Below are 14,504 nucleotides of genomic sequence, written 5' to 3' on the forward strand. Positions count from 1 at the left end.
ATATATATGACATCTTTAAAAATATTCTTTTGAGGGGAGCTCTGGTGGCCTAGTGGCAAGGAGCTGCAACTACAATCCCAGAGGCGAACAGTTCAAATCCACCAGATGCTCTGCTGGGGAAGGAGGGACAATCTCCTCCTGCACCAGTCAGATCTGATTTGATGGTACACTCACACAAATAAAAAATATTCTTTTGAAAATAAAATGCAAATGTATATTTCTAAAACACTATATGCTGAAAACTACATATATATAAAAGTTTGAGAAGTAAACATAACTTTTGGTTTGGTAGTTTCTAGATACTCGGGAAATGCATTATGTTCTTTAAAATATCCTGAAGATTGGCCCCACAATCATCCTTTCAGGAAACATTATCTTTCCTATTACAAGGATCTTCTTTTGTATTATGATAGTCTGAGTCAATGCTCAAAATACGGTAAGTCTTTTTTTAGAAATAATCACAGTCTCAGTGATGACATCTTTGGTGGTCCCTTGCTCCTAGCATTTTAAAACACTCAGCTGAGTCAGGCTTTACCAAATCAATTTGATTTTATATCCTAGTTGGTCATAAACATGACTTTTTTTTCCTTAATGAAAAATATGCTTTTCATTGCCTATAGTAATCATTTTTAAGTTTTATATCATGCAGAAGTTAGATGATGATATTTTTAATATATTTAAACATTGGACTTGTTCCCATGTAACATCAAATGTTTGTAGCATCACATAGATTTTACCCTTAATTATCCTGACTAAACATGGAGAAAGTAATCAGTATACTTTTTTAAATAAAAAAAAAAGAAAAGAATGTTTTGCTTAAGATCGCTCTGCTGGTGGTGCAGCTCTCCCTCTGTGGGCATTCTGCTGCTCACCCAAGGGCTGCATCTCTTCAGTGAGTCTAGTCCATCAGCACCTGAGGGAGAAAAATGGGCGAATTCCCCACCTGTGATTATAGTCTCAGAAATCCAATGAGAGTCAATTTTAAATCAGAGCTAACTCCACAACAATGAGTTTAGTTGAGTACTATCTAAGAATTAACCCTGAAAACTTGGAGAATTTGAGAGATAAGAGATACATAATATGAGAATTTGTCATGAGACAGGAATATATGGATTGTAGTTCAACATTAAGAAAACAACCTATCTCGTCACCAGGCCAACTGGCAGCACCATGATAGACAGAGAAGAGATTGTAATACTGTTTACAATTTTATCTTACTGGGATCCATAATCACCATTCCTGGCACTAGCCAAGATCAGGAAATCAAAAGATGAACTGCACTGAGAAAATCTGCTGTCAAGGACCTTTCCAGAGTTCTAAAGAGCAATGATGTCAGTCTAGAGACTATGGTGTGACTAATCCAGGCCAGGGTCTTCACGATTACTTGCTATACATCTGATACCTGGACAATGACCAAATATGATAGAAGAAGAATTTATGCCTTTGAGTTGTGGTTCTGGAGAAGTATCTTGAAGATACCTTGGATTGCCAAGAGAACAAACATGTTTGTCTTGGAGAAAGTTAAACCAGTTCGCTCCATGAAGCCAATGATTTTTAAAATCTACCTCATCTACTTTAGGTATGTTGCCAAGAGAGACCAGTCCTTGGAGAAGAACATCATACTTGGGAGGGTGGAAGGTCAGTGCAGGAGAGAGATTTGAAAGAGATGGATTAACACAGTGGCTTGAGTAATAGGGGCAGGTTTATCAGAGACTGTGAAATTGGTTCAAGATTGGGCTGGATAATAGAGATACTGTTATTAGGGTCATTATGTGTTGTTGTCTCAAAAGCACATAACAATAAACAACAACATAAACTTGATGAGGGCTTTCAAAGAGGTCAATCTAGCAAGAGCTGAGTTTATAGAAATCTAGACTAGTTTCTACAACATTTCCCCATTGTAAAAGGGGACAAACTTAGATAAAAGAAGTTTTGCAGTAGAGTTAAAAGCTTCAGTTAATGAAGAAGTACTTATACTCTATTTAGAGAAGGGTAAGTATTTTCTAGCACCAGATGAAAACTATGAAATTAGCAAAAGACCTTCCCAAGAGATTTAACATGAGGGGTCTAGGAAGAGTGAGGAGATCTTAAGAGGAGTTGAGACGACTGCAGAATATGCTGGGTTGTATTGTTATGTGTTGTTGTGTGCTGTCAATCTGGAACCAACCCACAGCTGACTCTCAAGTGGGTTGTCAGAGGCAGGAAATCACACAGGAGAAGACTGGCTCTCTTGCTCCCATGGAATAGCTGGTGGATTCTATCTGTGTGACTATATACCACTATTTACTCTCTCTAGTAAAAGAAGGAACTCTGGTGGTGTAGCCTGTTGAGAGCAGCACTGTTCTAAGCAATCCACAAGCTACTTCACAGAAGAACAATGGGCAATCTCCTTCTGTAAGGTTTACAGCCTCTAAAAATCTGCTGGAATGTCAACTTGATGGCAATTATTTGAGTTGCCTGAAAAGAGAGGGCATGCATCATATAGGTCAAGGAACTGCCGTGATCTCAGGGCTCACCAGCGTTGCTCAAGATAGCGTAGCAGTAAGGACTTTGCCTTGCTGTTTACCTCTCCTACTTTCATCAGGGAAGCTGAGAGAGACAAAAGTTGTAACTGGTAAGTTCAAAGGCTGAGTAGAATAATAAAACAAAACAAAACAAAAACTGTCAAATTTTACAATCCACATTACACTCACTGGTTATGGTTCCTGATTCATCAGGTTTCAGAGGCTGTAAATAATAACTGGAAGAGGATGCCCATGTTTGTCCTATGGAACAGCTATTGGAGTCCACCAGTCAGAGGCTCTTGGAATCTGGTTTATCAGTGCCTCTTGTTACATACTTTCAGCCAGAGAAACATGGAAGAAGTAGGCCCACAAGCTTAATATGTGGCTCTCTGAAAACCTGCTGAGAGTCAGCTATGAGTTAGTTCCCACTCTATAAAGGAGTTAATGAGTCCTAACTTTTCCAGCATAAATTAGCCATTTATTTCTTTTTGGATGAGAGAATGTCATATTCTCCAAAATAGATATATGAATACATCATTCTCAGTGATGTGATTAAATAAAATGTTCAGCCGTCATATAAATAATTTGTAAATATGCACCAGAAAGTTTGCCATTCTTTTAATAAGGCTACAGTAGTCCTTAAGAGCAATGTTGTCAGTTTAAAGACTAAGATGCACCTCATTGAAGCCACGATCTTTCCAATAAACTGCTATACATCTGAGAGCTGGATAATAAATAAGGATGATTGAAGAAGAATCAATGCCTTTGAGTTTCTGTGTTGGAGAAGAGAACAGAATATCCCATAGACTGTCAAAAGAATAAAAATATATGCCTGTCTATGGAGATATGTCTATTGATATGGAGAAAATATAAGCAAAGTGTCTTAAGAGGGAAGGATGGCAAAGCTTCGTCCCGTATACTTTGAGTTATGTTGTTAGGAGTGGTTAATCCTTAGAAAGGGACATCATGATTGGAAAAGTGGAAGATCAGTGAAAGAGAAGACCTTCAGGGAGATGTACTGACACACTGATTACTGCAATAGGCTCGAGTATGTCAGGGATTACGAGGGTGGCACACGATAGGATGGGGTTCCCGGCTGTTGTTCATAGGGTCACTATGAGTGTTGCTTGATTCAATGGCACTTAACAACAAGAAGAAGCCTTATTACGTACTTTTGAATTGACAAAGACTCATAGGAAGCTCTGGTGGTCTTGTAGTAAGAAGTGGCACTGGCAACCCAAAGTTAAGTGCTTTGAATCAAACCAACTACCCTGGGAAAGAAATGGACTATCTCCAACAATGTCATTAACTGACTCTGAAAGCCTGTTGGAGCATCAGTTGGTTGGTTCTGACTTGACACACACAACAACAACAACACATAGCAACTCTAACAAGAGATATACACCTTATCCTAACCTGTGCCACGTTCATGATCTCGCACTGACTTGAGTCCAATGTTGCAGGCACTGTGTCAGTCCCTCTTGCAGAGAGTATTATCTTTCACTGACCCTCTACCTTCCTCAGCATGATGTCTTTTACCAAGGACTAGCTCTGCTTGTGTGTCCAAAGTATGTGAGACCAAGTTTTATCCTCCTTACTTCTAAGGAGCACTCAGTTCATACTTCCTTCAAAATGTATTTGTTTGGCCTTTTAGTGGTTCATGGGGTAATTCGGTTCTCTTGGCTAACACCACACACAGTTAAAAAAAAATCAACTATTATTAAGTAATTCTTATTCATTGACAAATGGGAAACTTATATATTTGTTGTTTTACTAAAGAAAAAATTATTAGAAACACTATTCATCATCAAAGTATCATTCCCAAAACAAAAGATTAGAGAAAAACAAGAGAAGCAGAACAACACAAACACACACTTCTTTTGGATCTAGATTCCGCTCAGGGGTTTCGCAGAAAGACTTTGTAAAAATTTAATACAGGGAAAGCATCTTTAACACAAATACAATTAAGTTGAGCCCATTAATTTGTTTTTATAGACTATATTTTAACCATTCAGTGGTGGTAAAGAGAACATGGCTCTACACAAGAAACTGTCATTAACAAGAATTTGCTGTTTAAAAATAATGTGTGCCTTTCATTGAAGGGCATGTAGTAATAATTAAGAGGTTAAATATATTTTAGTCACATTTCAGTAAATGGAAGTTATAAAATACTGAATGGCCACTCGCAAAGATGTTGCTTAGATTTTATATGCTTTTTCATCCCTCTATTATGCTTTTTCTAAAAACAACAACCAAAAAAACCTTTTAGCTGCAGATGAATATTTCCTTTGATTTCTTTTTTCTGTTTTAGGATAATAATATTAAGAAATAATGACAACATAAACATTAGCTATAAAATAATAGAAGAACTTTTATAGGAATGAATTATTTGTGACCAGTAAAATGAGTGTCAATATTGATTCAGAAAAATAAGCCATGTTAATCTAAGTATGTTTTCACTGTTTAGAAATAATTGTGAAACCATAAATACAGGTATATGACTCATCACAAATAACATAATGATTAATATTAACAACAATACCAACAACAAAAATTTAAACTGGTACTATTGCAATAGCAAAATTTCCATTCTTAACAGAACATCCTTCAGCAAAAGAGATGTGCTTATTTCTTCAGAATACTAGTTTAATAGGGATGGGCAAATCAGCCATTGGCTATTGAAAGGGGGTATTAGGACATGACACGAAGTAGTTGGTTTACAAGCTTTCTCAAAAGTAGTTGTTGGTAGGATGATTGTAAGGAAGTAAGAAAACTCCAACAATATAAATGAATGAAATATAATGTAAATGAAGGTATAAAACACAAGGAATATGTAAAAATCACAATGCATGTGAATGATAATAAAAATAATAATAATAAAAAATGAAATTAAAATTCCTAAGTTTATTTTTAAGATCTTGGAAGAAGGAAAATTTGATTGAGTTTTATAAATAACGAAAGGTATGAAACTCAAGGGAAAGTTAAATAAAATTGCACTGAATTAAAACTTTAAAAAATCTCTAAAATTAAGGACACTCTAAAAAGAAAGCATTACAAAGGTGAAAGACAAACCCAAAATAAAATTATATGTGCATATATATACATGTAGTTGTTGTTGTCCTGTGCCATCGTGTCACTTGCCACTCAGTGATCCTATGCAAACCAGCTCTGAAGCCTATACTGAGCCAGTCTCGCTGACTCTGACACACGTACTCTCAGTAACCTAGTTACTGTGCCAATCCATCTTATCTGAGGATGTGTGCATGTATTTGAAAATATATATGCATATATATGTGTGTGTGTGGCATATATCAAAATGTTTAGTCCATAGCACATAAAGGAAAAAGAATAAGATAAAACAAATGTTAAAAGCATGTAACTAAAATATGAACAAAATAACCGAAAAGACATTCCAGTAGAAAACATCTACATGGTCAATACACATGAAAAATGTCTTGAACTTTAAATAATCACAGAAATACAAACTAAACCATAATGAAATACTACTAACCATCTATCAGGCTGATAGAAATTATTAGCAAGAATTTGGAAGAAGTGATATGCTAGTGTGTAAAAAAGAATGAAGACAGCACAAGAAGGCTCAATCTAACTTCCGCAAAAGGGAACTGTTAGCATGAACAAAATTCACAATAAAAAAAAAACCCCAATTTCTATAAGATAAGGTATAGCCTCCCACCTCCTGAATCTGTTGCTATAACTTCAAACACATTAGAACCATATTTATGGCTATGGGATCTATTAGGGAAATTGTTGTTGTTGTTGTTATGTGCCGTCAAGTCACTTGAGAGTCATAGCGACCCTATGTACAACAACCCTAAACTCTACTCTGTCCTGTGCCAATCGCACCGTCTCCAATACACCCATCCCCATTACCCCAGTCACTAAATCAATCCACCTCACAGGGGGCCTTCCCCTCCTATGCTGTTTCTCCACATTACCAAGCATGATGTCCCTCTCCAAGGACCGGTCCTTCCTTACAACATGTCCAAAGTATGTTAGACGGAGCCTCAGAATCCTTGCCTTCAAGGAGCTGGCCAGTTTAACCCTTTCCAGGATGAAACTGTTTGTTTTCCTGGCAGTCCATGGTACCCTCAATACTCTTCTCCAGCATCACAGCTCAAAGGCATCAATTCTCCTTCTATCCTCCTTGGTCATTGTCCAACTCTCTGATGCATAACAAGTGATCGCAAAGACCATGGCCTGTATCAGACGCACCTTAGTCTCCAAAGAGACACCATTGCTCTTCAGTACTTTGGAGAGGTCCTTAACAGCAGACTTGGCCATGGCAATACTAGGCTATAATTCAGGTAAGAAACAGAATATAACCCTTCAGTCCAGACAGCTTCTCAAGTGTGGGTACAAAGTTCTCTTAGTACTGCCAGTTATGGTGTCTGCCCTCTGTTCTCCAGCAAGCTTGGGAGAAGTTCTCTAGTTCTGGCTCTGTCTCACATTTGTCTCTGGCTCTTTGCTGAGGCTGCTATTGCTCTTATGCTAATCTGGCTGGTGTAGGAATCTCTGGCCTCAAAAGATGTGTACTCCTTCCTCTTACTTGTTAGTGTTGAGATTTCCAGTATCTGGAAGTACCAAAGCTACTCAGTTTAAGGCCATGCTAACCAATCTTCTCTTCTCGTGGATGGAATAGCACATCCTATCTGTATAATCCTGGAGAGAGGATGAAAGGCACGCAAGCGTCAAGGACTCTCCTTCATAGGGTCGCTCTGAGTCGCCTGCAACTCAACGGCACTTAACAACAACAACAACATTTGTATCATCCTGTCTATTCATGTGGCAAAATCAAAGGAAATAGCTTGGAAAGTTTGTTGTTGTTTTTTGTTTTTGCTTTTGTTTTTTTAAAATAAACCCTTGGCATCACGTTGTTTTGTTAGATGTCATTGGGTCAAGTATGACTCAAAGCGACACTATGACTAGCTGACCTGAGTTCTGCCCTATTCCTGTGCCATCCTCATCATCTCTAACACACTAGAGCCCATTGTTGAAATTGTCATGTCAAGCATCTCATTGGGTCTTCCTTTACTATGCTGTCTGTTCACCCTTCTAAATAAATGTTCCTTTCCAAGGAATAGCCTCATCTAGCTACATGTCTAAAGTACAAAACATGAAGCTCTGCCATCTTTGACTCCAAGGAGAACTCTGGCTGCACTTTTCCCAAGACATATCTGTTTATTCTTTTGGCAGTCCAAGGGATATTCAGTACCCTTTTCCAGCACCACAACTCAAAGGCATCAATTCTTCTTTTGCAATCTTTACTTCATTGTCGATATTGCTGATGTATAGCAGATGATTGAGAAGACCATGGCCTGAATCAAGAACATCTTAGTCAGTAAGCTGGAATCATTGCTCTTCAGCATTTGAAGAGGTTCTTGACAGTGGAACTGCCAATACAATATGTCTCCTGATTTCCTGACTCCTGGTACCAAAGGTGTTGATTGTTGACCCAAGCAAGGTGACACCACACATTGCAAAGGTTAATTTATATAAAAATGTTCATTTATTTGTATAATAATTCTTGAAAACTATTTAGCTTGTATGCTAATGTTGATATAGGAAAAATTAAAAGAGCAACATTTTTGTTCCAAACGAAATGGTTACAAATGGACATCAAAAGTAATGAAAAAAGATATTCATAGCAGGTTTATTTTACGGTCCAGGAGGCTCTATGAGAAGAAATGTGGCATCAGTATTGGAGGAAGACTCGTCAACAACTTGCATTAAGCAGATGACACAAGCTTGCTTGCCAAAACTGAGGAAGACCTGAGGCATTTGCTGCGGAAGGTCAAGGACTGTACCCTTCAATATTGATTGAAGCTCAACATCAGGAAAACAAAATTTTCACCACTGGGCCAATTGGCAGCATCATGATGGTGAAGAAATTGAGATTGTTAACAGTTTTAGTTTGCTTGGCTCCACAATCAACACTCCTGTTATCAGCAGCCAGGAAATCAAAAGATGAATTGCACTGGACAAATCTGCTGTCAGAGACCTCTCCCAAGTACTGAAGAGCAATGGTGTCAGTCTGGAAACTATGTTGGGCCTGATTCAGGCCATGGTATTCACAATTACTTGTTATGCATCAGAAAGCTGGACAGACTAAGCATGATAGAAGAAGAAGCCATACCTTTGAGATGTGGTGTTGGAGAAGAATATTGAGCAGAATAGTAAGAGAACAAAGAGGTTCATCCTGGAAAGGGTGAAACTAGGCTTCTCCTTTGAGGCAAGAATTTTGAAGCTCTATTTGACATACTTTGGACATGTTGCAAGGAAAGACTAATCCTTGGAGAGAGACATCATACTTGGAAAGGTGGAAGGTTAACACAAGAGTGGAAGACCCTGGATGAGATGCATTGAATCTGTGACTGAAGGAAAGAGTATCAGAGACACTGAAGCTGGCTCGAGATAGAGCTGGGTTCAGAGCTGTTGTACAAAGGCTCACTATAAGTAACAAGTGACTCACTGGCACCTAAAAACAAAAAACTGGAGACATCTTAGACACTGATAGTAGAACGCATACACTTACTGTTAAAACCATACGGTGAAATTTTATGTACGCCAAATCTTTTACTCAATCCCAAGTGATTGTAGCATTATAGTACAGAGTAGACTTGTACATCTTTAGGGAAGTAGACTGCCACATCTTTTTGGTTTTCCATGGAACAGCAGGTGGGTTTGAGCTGCTGACTTTTTAATTATCACATCAAAGCTAAGGCTAAAACTATTGTGCCAATTAATCTAAAAGGACCTGCAAGTATGTGGATAAATTTCTGCAACAATTTTGAACAAAAGGGTAGAAAGAATATACACTTCGTAAATCTGTATGGATAAAAGTCAAACTTCAAAAAAGCACACTAACCTATCAGAGCTTCAGAAATCAGGATACTGGCTATATTTTTTTTAAGTAGAAAAGGTGTATATTGCAGAATCAACATTACCTATTCCAGAAGGTTTTCTAATTTAAGAAATATTTTTGTAAAATAAAACATAATATTTCATACCTGCTGTCACTGATTACAACAAATTACAAGTTACTCCATTTTTTTTAAAAAGGTGATAGAGTTATACTTCGAAAGAACAAAACAAAAATCACAGTCGTGAATAAGATGTAGTTTATACAACAATTACGAGACCATAAAAAAGAAAAAAGGTTATATAAAGTTAAAATATTTACAGAGTTCAGAGTGAATTTATATATACATTGAAAGAGAAATAAGGAAAAAAGGGACAAATTTAGAAGTATTACATTTAAAATACTTCTTTTACAATCTATCATTAAATTCTTACATGATAGACTGTTTTTAATCTTGTGACTACTAATAATTGAATTTCCTAAAAATGTACTATGAAATAATCTTTAAGAAAATAGTTATTCAGTAAACATATGTTGACTAAATCTTGCAAACTGTTGTCCTTGTTGGATATCATGGCATCAAGAATGACTCGTAGCAACCCTGTGCATACTGGGTCTGAATCCTGCCCTATCCTGTGCCATACTCCTTGGTTCTGGTACACTCAAGCCTATTGCTATGGTAACTGTATCACTGCATCTTTTTTTTTAATTTTTTTATTATTAATTTCAATGAAAATTTATAGAGATTTTGGATTTCCATTCATTCACTGTTGCACATTTCTCCCTGCCCAACCTCCCCCCTGCCCCCACACCGAGTACACTCCCCTCTTGGAAAACTAAAAGAAAAATTCTTCATTGTTTTACAATCCCTCCTCCCAGGTCCACTCCACTGTGCAGCCTTTGCTCTGGACTCCCATCGTGACAAAAATACCTAATCACATATCTCTTTTAAACAGTTTTCTCCCTCAACTGTTTCAATGCACTATATATTAGTTATCCCATCTTTCTCAGTCTCCCCGCAACCCCAATGTCAGTCCTGTTTTACAACAGTGGAACCATGCAGTATTTGTCCTTTTGTGACTGAGATACTTCACTAAGCATAACGTCCTCCAGGGTCACCCATTTTGAATAATATTGCACGAGTTCCTTGTTTTTCAATGCAGCATAGTATTCCATTGCATGAATATACCACAGCTTCTCTATCCATTCATTTGTTGATGGGCACTTAAGTTGTTTCCAGCTCCTTGTTATTGTGAACAAAGCTGCAATAAAAATGGGTGTGCATATATCTGCTTGGGTGGCAGTATGGTTTCTTTGGGATATAATCCCAGCAGTGGAATTTCTGGGTCAAATGGTATCTCTATTTGTAACTTTTTGAGAAAGTGCCATACTGCCTTTAACAGTGGTTGCACCATATCACTGCATCTGTTGAAGGTCTTGTTCTCTCTCTTTCACGGATTCCCCACGTTGTCAAGTATCATGTCTTTTTTTTAACAGCCTGGTCCCTCCTAACAACATGCTTAAAATATGTGTGATTAAGCTTCTTCATCTTCATCTCCAAGAAACACCCTGGTTAGAACTTTCTTCTAGAAATATCTGTTTGTTTTTTTGGCAGGCAACTGGATATTTGGTACTCCAACATCAAAACTGAAAGTCATCAATTCTTCATCTGTTATCCTTGATTCACTGGTTAACGTTCAAGTGCACAGCAAATAATTGAAAGTTCAACCTTAGCCCCACATACTCAACTAGAAATCCAGAAAAGTGATGATTCTACAGTAAATGTCATGAGGGGCAGTTCAGATTAAGGTAAATGTTCTTTAATAGTTGACATTTATGATGTCTGCCTAAAGTATATGATTATAGCAAAGTCTGTGTTTCCTAGAGCATTTGTGGCTACACTAGCATATTCCATTACACTCATGAGCATTGAGGTTGAGCTAGTCACTTCCTTGTATTCAATGGAGACATTAAATTATCTAGTACATGTATGTACTAGGTCTTCCAATTCTAATTCTCAGTTTAGGACATTATAGGCTTCAAGATTACAAGTAAAGGGCAAATGATAATTAAAGTATCTTATAAAAGTATCTTAAAACACACACACACATACACACACAATCACTACAGCTAATGTCTTGAGGAAGGTTAGGATATTCACTTTTATCTTTCTGTTCAGTATGGCACTGATAATCCTAGCCAATGAAGGTATGCAAAGAATAAAAGGCATAAAGATTTAAAAAGAAAGAGAAAAATTTCTTTTTATAGGTAATATTGTTGTATTGTTGTTAGATGCCGTTGAGTCGTAGGCTACTCATAGCAATCCTATGAACAAAAGACTTGGACACCTATATAACTTTCGTCCTTTCTCCAAGTTCAGAGGGTTTCCGGGGGCAAACTATTATGGAAGTGGATGCCACTCCTGCTTCCAAGCTTGTTTTAATCGGGGAGCTCCACCAAACACTGTCCACCATGGGTAACGATTTTCGAATTTGACACGTCAGTGTCACAGTGTTCAGCTTCACAGCAATTGCGAGTTACCTCTGTACAGCAAGTGGATATATCAGGGTTATACAACCTAGAAGCATATTTCACTAAAAACAATCAAAAGCCGGCCTGAGGGCTGAGGATTAGAGTCACCCACCTTTGGCTTGGGAACATGACTTTCTGTACACTAGGCCAACTGATCTCTCTCTATGCTATTTTGTTGTTGTTAGGTGCTGTCGAGTCTTATTATGAACAAAATCATAAGAGCTTATTCAAATAGCTATCAAAACTGCATTCACTATGTTCCAAAACAGTATTAAAGTGAGTATGTTTTTAAAAAAATAAGATGAGAAAAAGAGTATAATTTAAAAAAATAGACATTTTGCTGAGAGAAATCTAAAAGACTTTTCTGGTTAAGGAGATATGCTATGTAGATAGGATATGTTGAAAAAATTCAATATTGCTATATAAATTTCCCCCCAGTCTATATATATTTTTTCAAGGAAAAGTAAATAATAACTCCAGAAATATCTTAATAGAAATTTGCACAATGATTCAGAAAGTGTATAAGCACATAAATATATTTGCATAAATAGCCAAAACCCAAAATTGCCAAAATAAATTTCAAAGATCAAAACTGGAGTTCTTACACAAAAAGTTTTAACAGTTACCACAAAAGTCTAGATCTACACAAATTGGCATGTTTTTCTAGGTGTTATCCAAACAGTTTTGCTTCATGGTGTGCCTGTTTACAACAGAACAAAATAAAATCCAATCTTGCACTGTCCTCACTGTCTTTGACATTTTAAACCCATTGTTGTCTCCACTGTTTCAATTCATATTTTTGAGGGTCTTCCTCCATTTCTCTGACCCTCTATTCTTAAAAGCATGCATGAAGCCCTTCTCTTGGGATTAGCCCCTCTTGATAACATGTCTAAAGTATACAAAGTAAAGACATAGTTTCATCATTGTTGCTTATAACTGACACTCTGGTTTTACTTCTTCCAAGATGTTGCTGTTGTCATGTGCCGTTGAGTTAGCTTCCTGCTACTCATAGTGACCCTATGTAAAATAGTGACTATGTAGTATAGCTCTGACGCCTGCCCTGTCTTATGCCAGTCTCAGTGAATCTTGACACACCTACCTTCATTGCCCTAGTTACTGTATCAATCCATCTCATCCCGGGTTTTCCTCTGCTGCGCTGTCCCTCCACCCTTCCATGCATGATGTCCTTCTCCAAGGATTGGTCTCTCCTGGCCACGTGCCCAAAGTATGTGAGACGGAGCTTCAAAATTCTAGCCTCCAAGGAGAAACTTGGTTTCACCCTCATTTGTATATTCTTCTGGAAGTAGATGGGATATTCAATAATCTTCAACACCATAATCCAAAGGCATGAATAGTTTCTCTTATACATTGTCAAACTCTCACGTGCATATTCAGTAAGTGAAAATATTATTCCTTGGATCAGGTACATTTTGATATTGAAAGTAACATTACTGCTTTTTAGCATTGTTAAGGAGATCTTTGACAGCAGATGTTTTTCAAAACAATATATCCTTTATTCTTTAATTGCTATTCCATGGGCATTGATTATTGGTCCAAATTAAATTCTTGACAAATGCAAATCTTTCTCCATTTATCATTATGCTGCTTACTGGTGCAGTTTTGCAAACTTTCGTTTTCTTTAAGATTTAATCTACTCTGAAATACAGTCTTAGAACTTCACCAATACCTCCTGCAAGTATACTTGAAGCAAGATGTAACATCTGTGTAACATAGGTTGTTGCTGCCAAGTCTTCTTGTATTCCTGGTGCCACATTCTTTTCCATATAGTCTAACTTCTCAAAATAATTTATTCGTTAGAGGAAGGGGGAGCTCTGGTGGCCTAGTGGCAAGACGCTGCACTGCAATCCCAGAGGTGCGCGGTTCAAATCCACCAGATGCTCTGCTGGAAAAGGAGGGGGCGATCTCCTCCTGTACCAGTCAGATCTGATTTGACGGTACACATAAAAATAATACAATAAAAAAAATAATTTATTCGACATTCAGATTAAATAGCTCTTGTACAGTCTTTAGGAAGTTGCCCTACAAATCCAGAAGTGAGGTCTTTCTGGCGGTGTGACTCCATCAAAGGCTCAGGAGGAGACAGAAGGGCATTTCCTTCAGTAAGATTTTCAAGCTCTAAAAACGGGCTGGGTTGTCAGCTCTAAGTTAATTCTGACTCAAAGGCAATGAGAAAAAAAACTGGACTCCACTATTCATCTTTTCTCATTTCTAATCCATGCAGTAGTTCTTTGTTCTCCTTTAACAACGACTTCTTGTAGCAAATTTTGCATGAGTACAATTTTGGTATTTCGTAATTACCATTCTTCCCATAATCATTGCAGGACATAATGTAGCAGGGAAAAGTTAGCAGTTTGAATTCCCCAGATACTGCTTGGAAGGAAGATGGGCAAGGTCCTCCCGTAAAGATTTACAACCTTGGAAACTCCTTCAAGGGTTGAAGGTCGCTATGAGTTATACTGACTTAAAGGCAATGTTTAGTTTTTTGTCTTGCTTTTGTTTCTTTTAATAAATAAGTAGCTCTCTCTCACTGCAACAGAATAGAACGTATATATAGCAGATCCTCC

The 14,504-nt window shown here is 37.4% G+C and overlaps 1 protein-coding gene across 1 annotated transcript in view; it reads right to left on the reverse strand.

Moving 5' to 3' along the window:
• The window catches only part of LOC102849143 (protocadherin-15-like), a gene marked incomplete at its 3' end in the record, with an annotated part of 104,337 nt that extends 90,634 nt beyond the window's left edge, over positions 1-13,703 (reverse strand). Inside the window, exon 1 of the mRNA XM_006895590.1 lies at positions 13,607-13,703. Within this exon, the coding sequence (XP_006895652.1) occupies positions 13,607-13,703 (97 nt within the window). The remainder of the gene's footprint in view (positions 1-13,606) is intronic.
• Between the last annotated feature and the right edge of the window lie 801 nt (positions 13,704-14,504).

The sequence above is a fragment of the Elephantulus edwardii genome, unplaced genomic scaffold (genome assembly GCF_000299155.1).
Source record: "Elephantulus edwardii isolate Elephantulus edwardi_28Jun2011 unplaced genomic scaffold, EleEdw1.0 scaffold00170, whole genome shotgun sequence".
Taxonomy (NCBI): domain Eukaryota; kingdom Metazoa; phylum Chordata; class Mammalia; order Macroscelidea; family Macroscelididae; genus Elephantulus; species Elephantulus edwardii.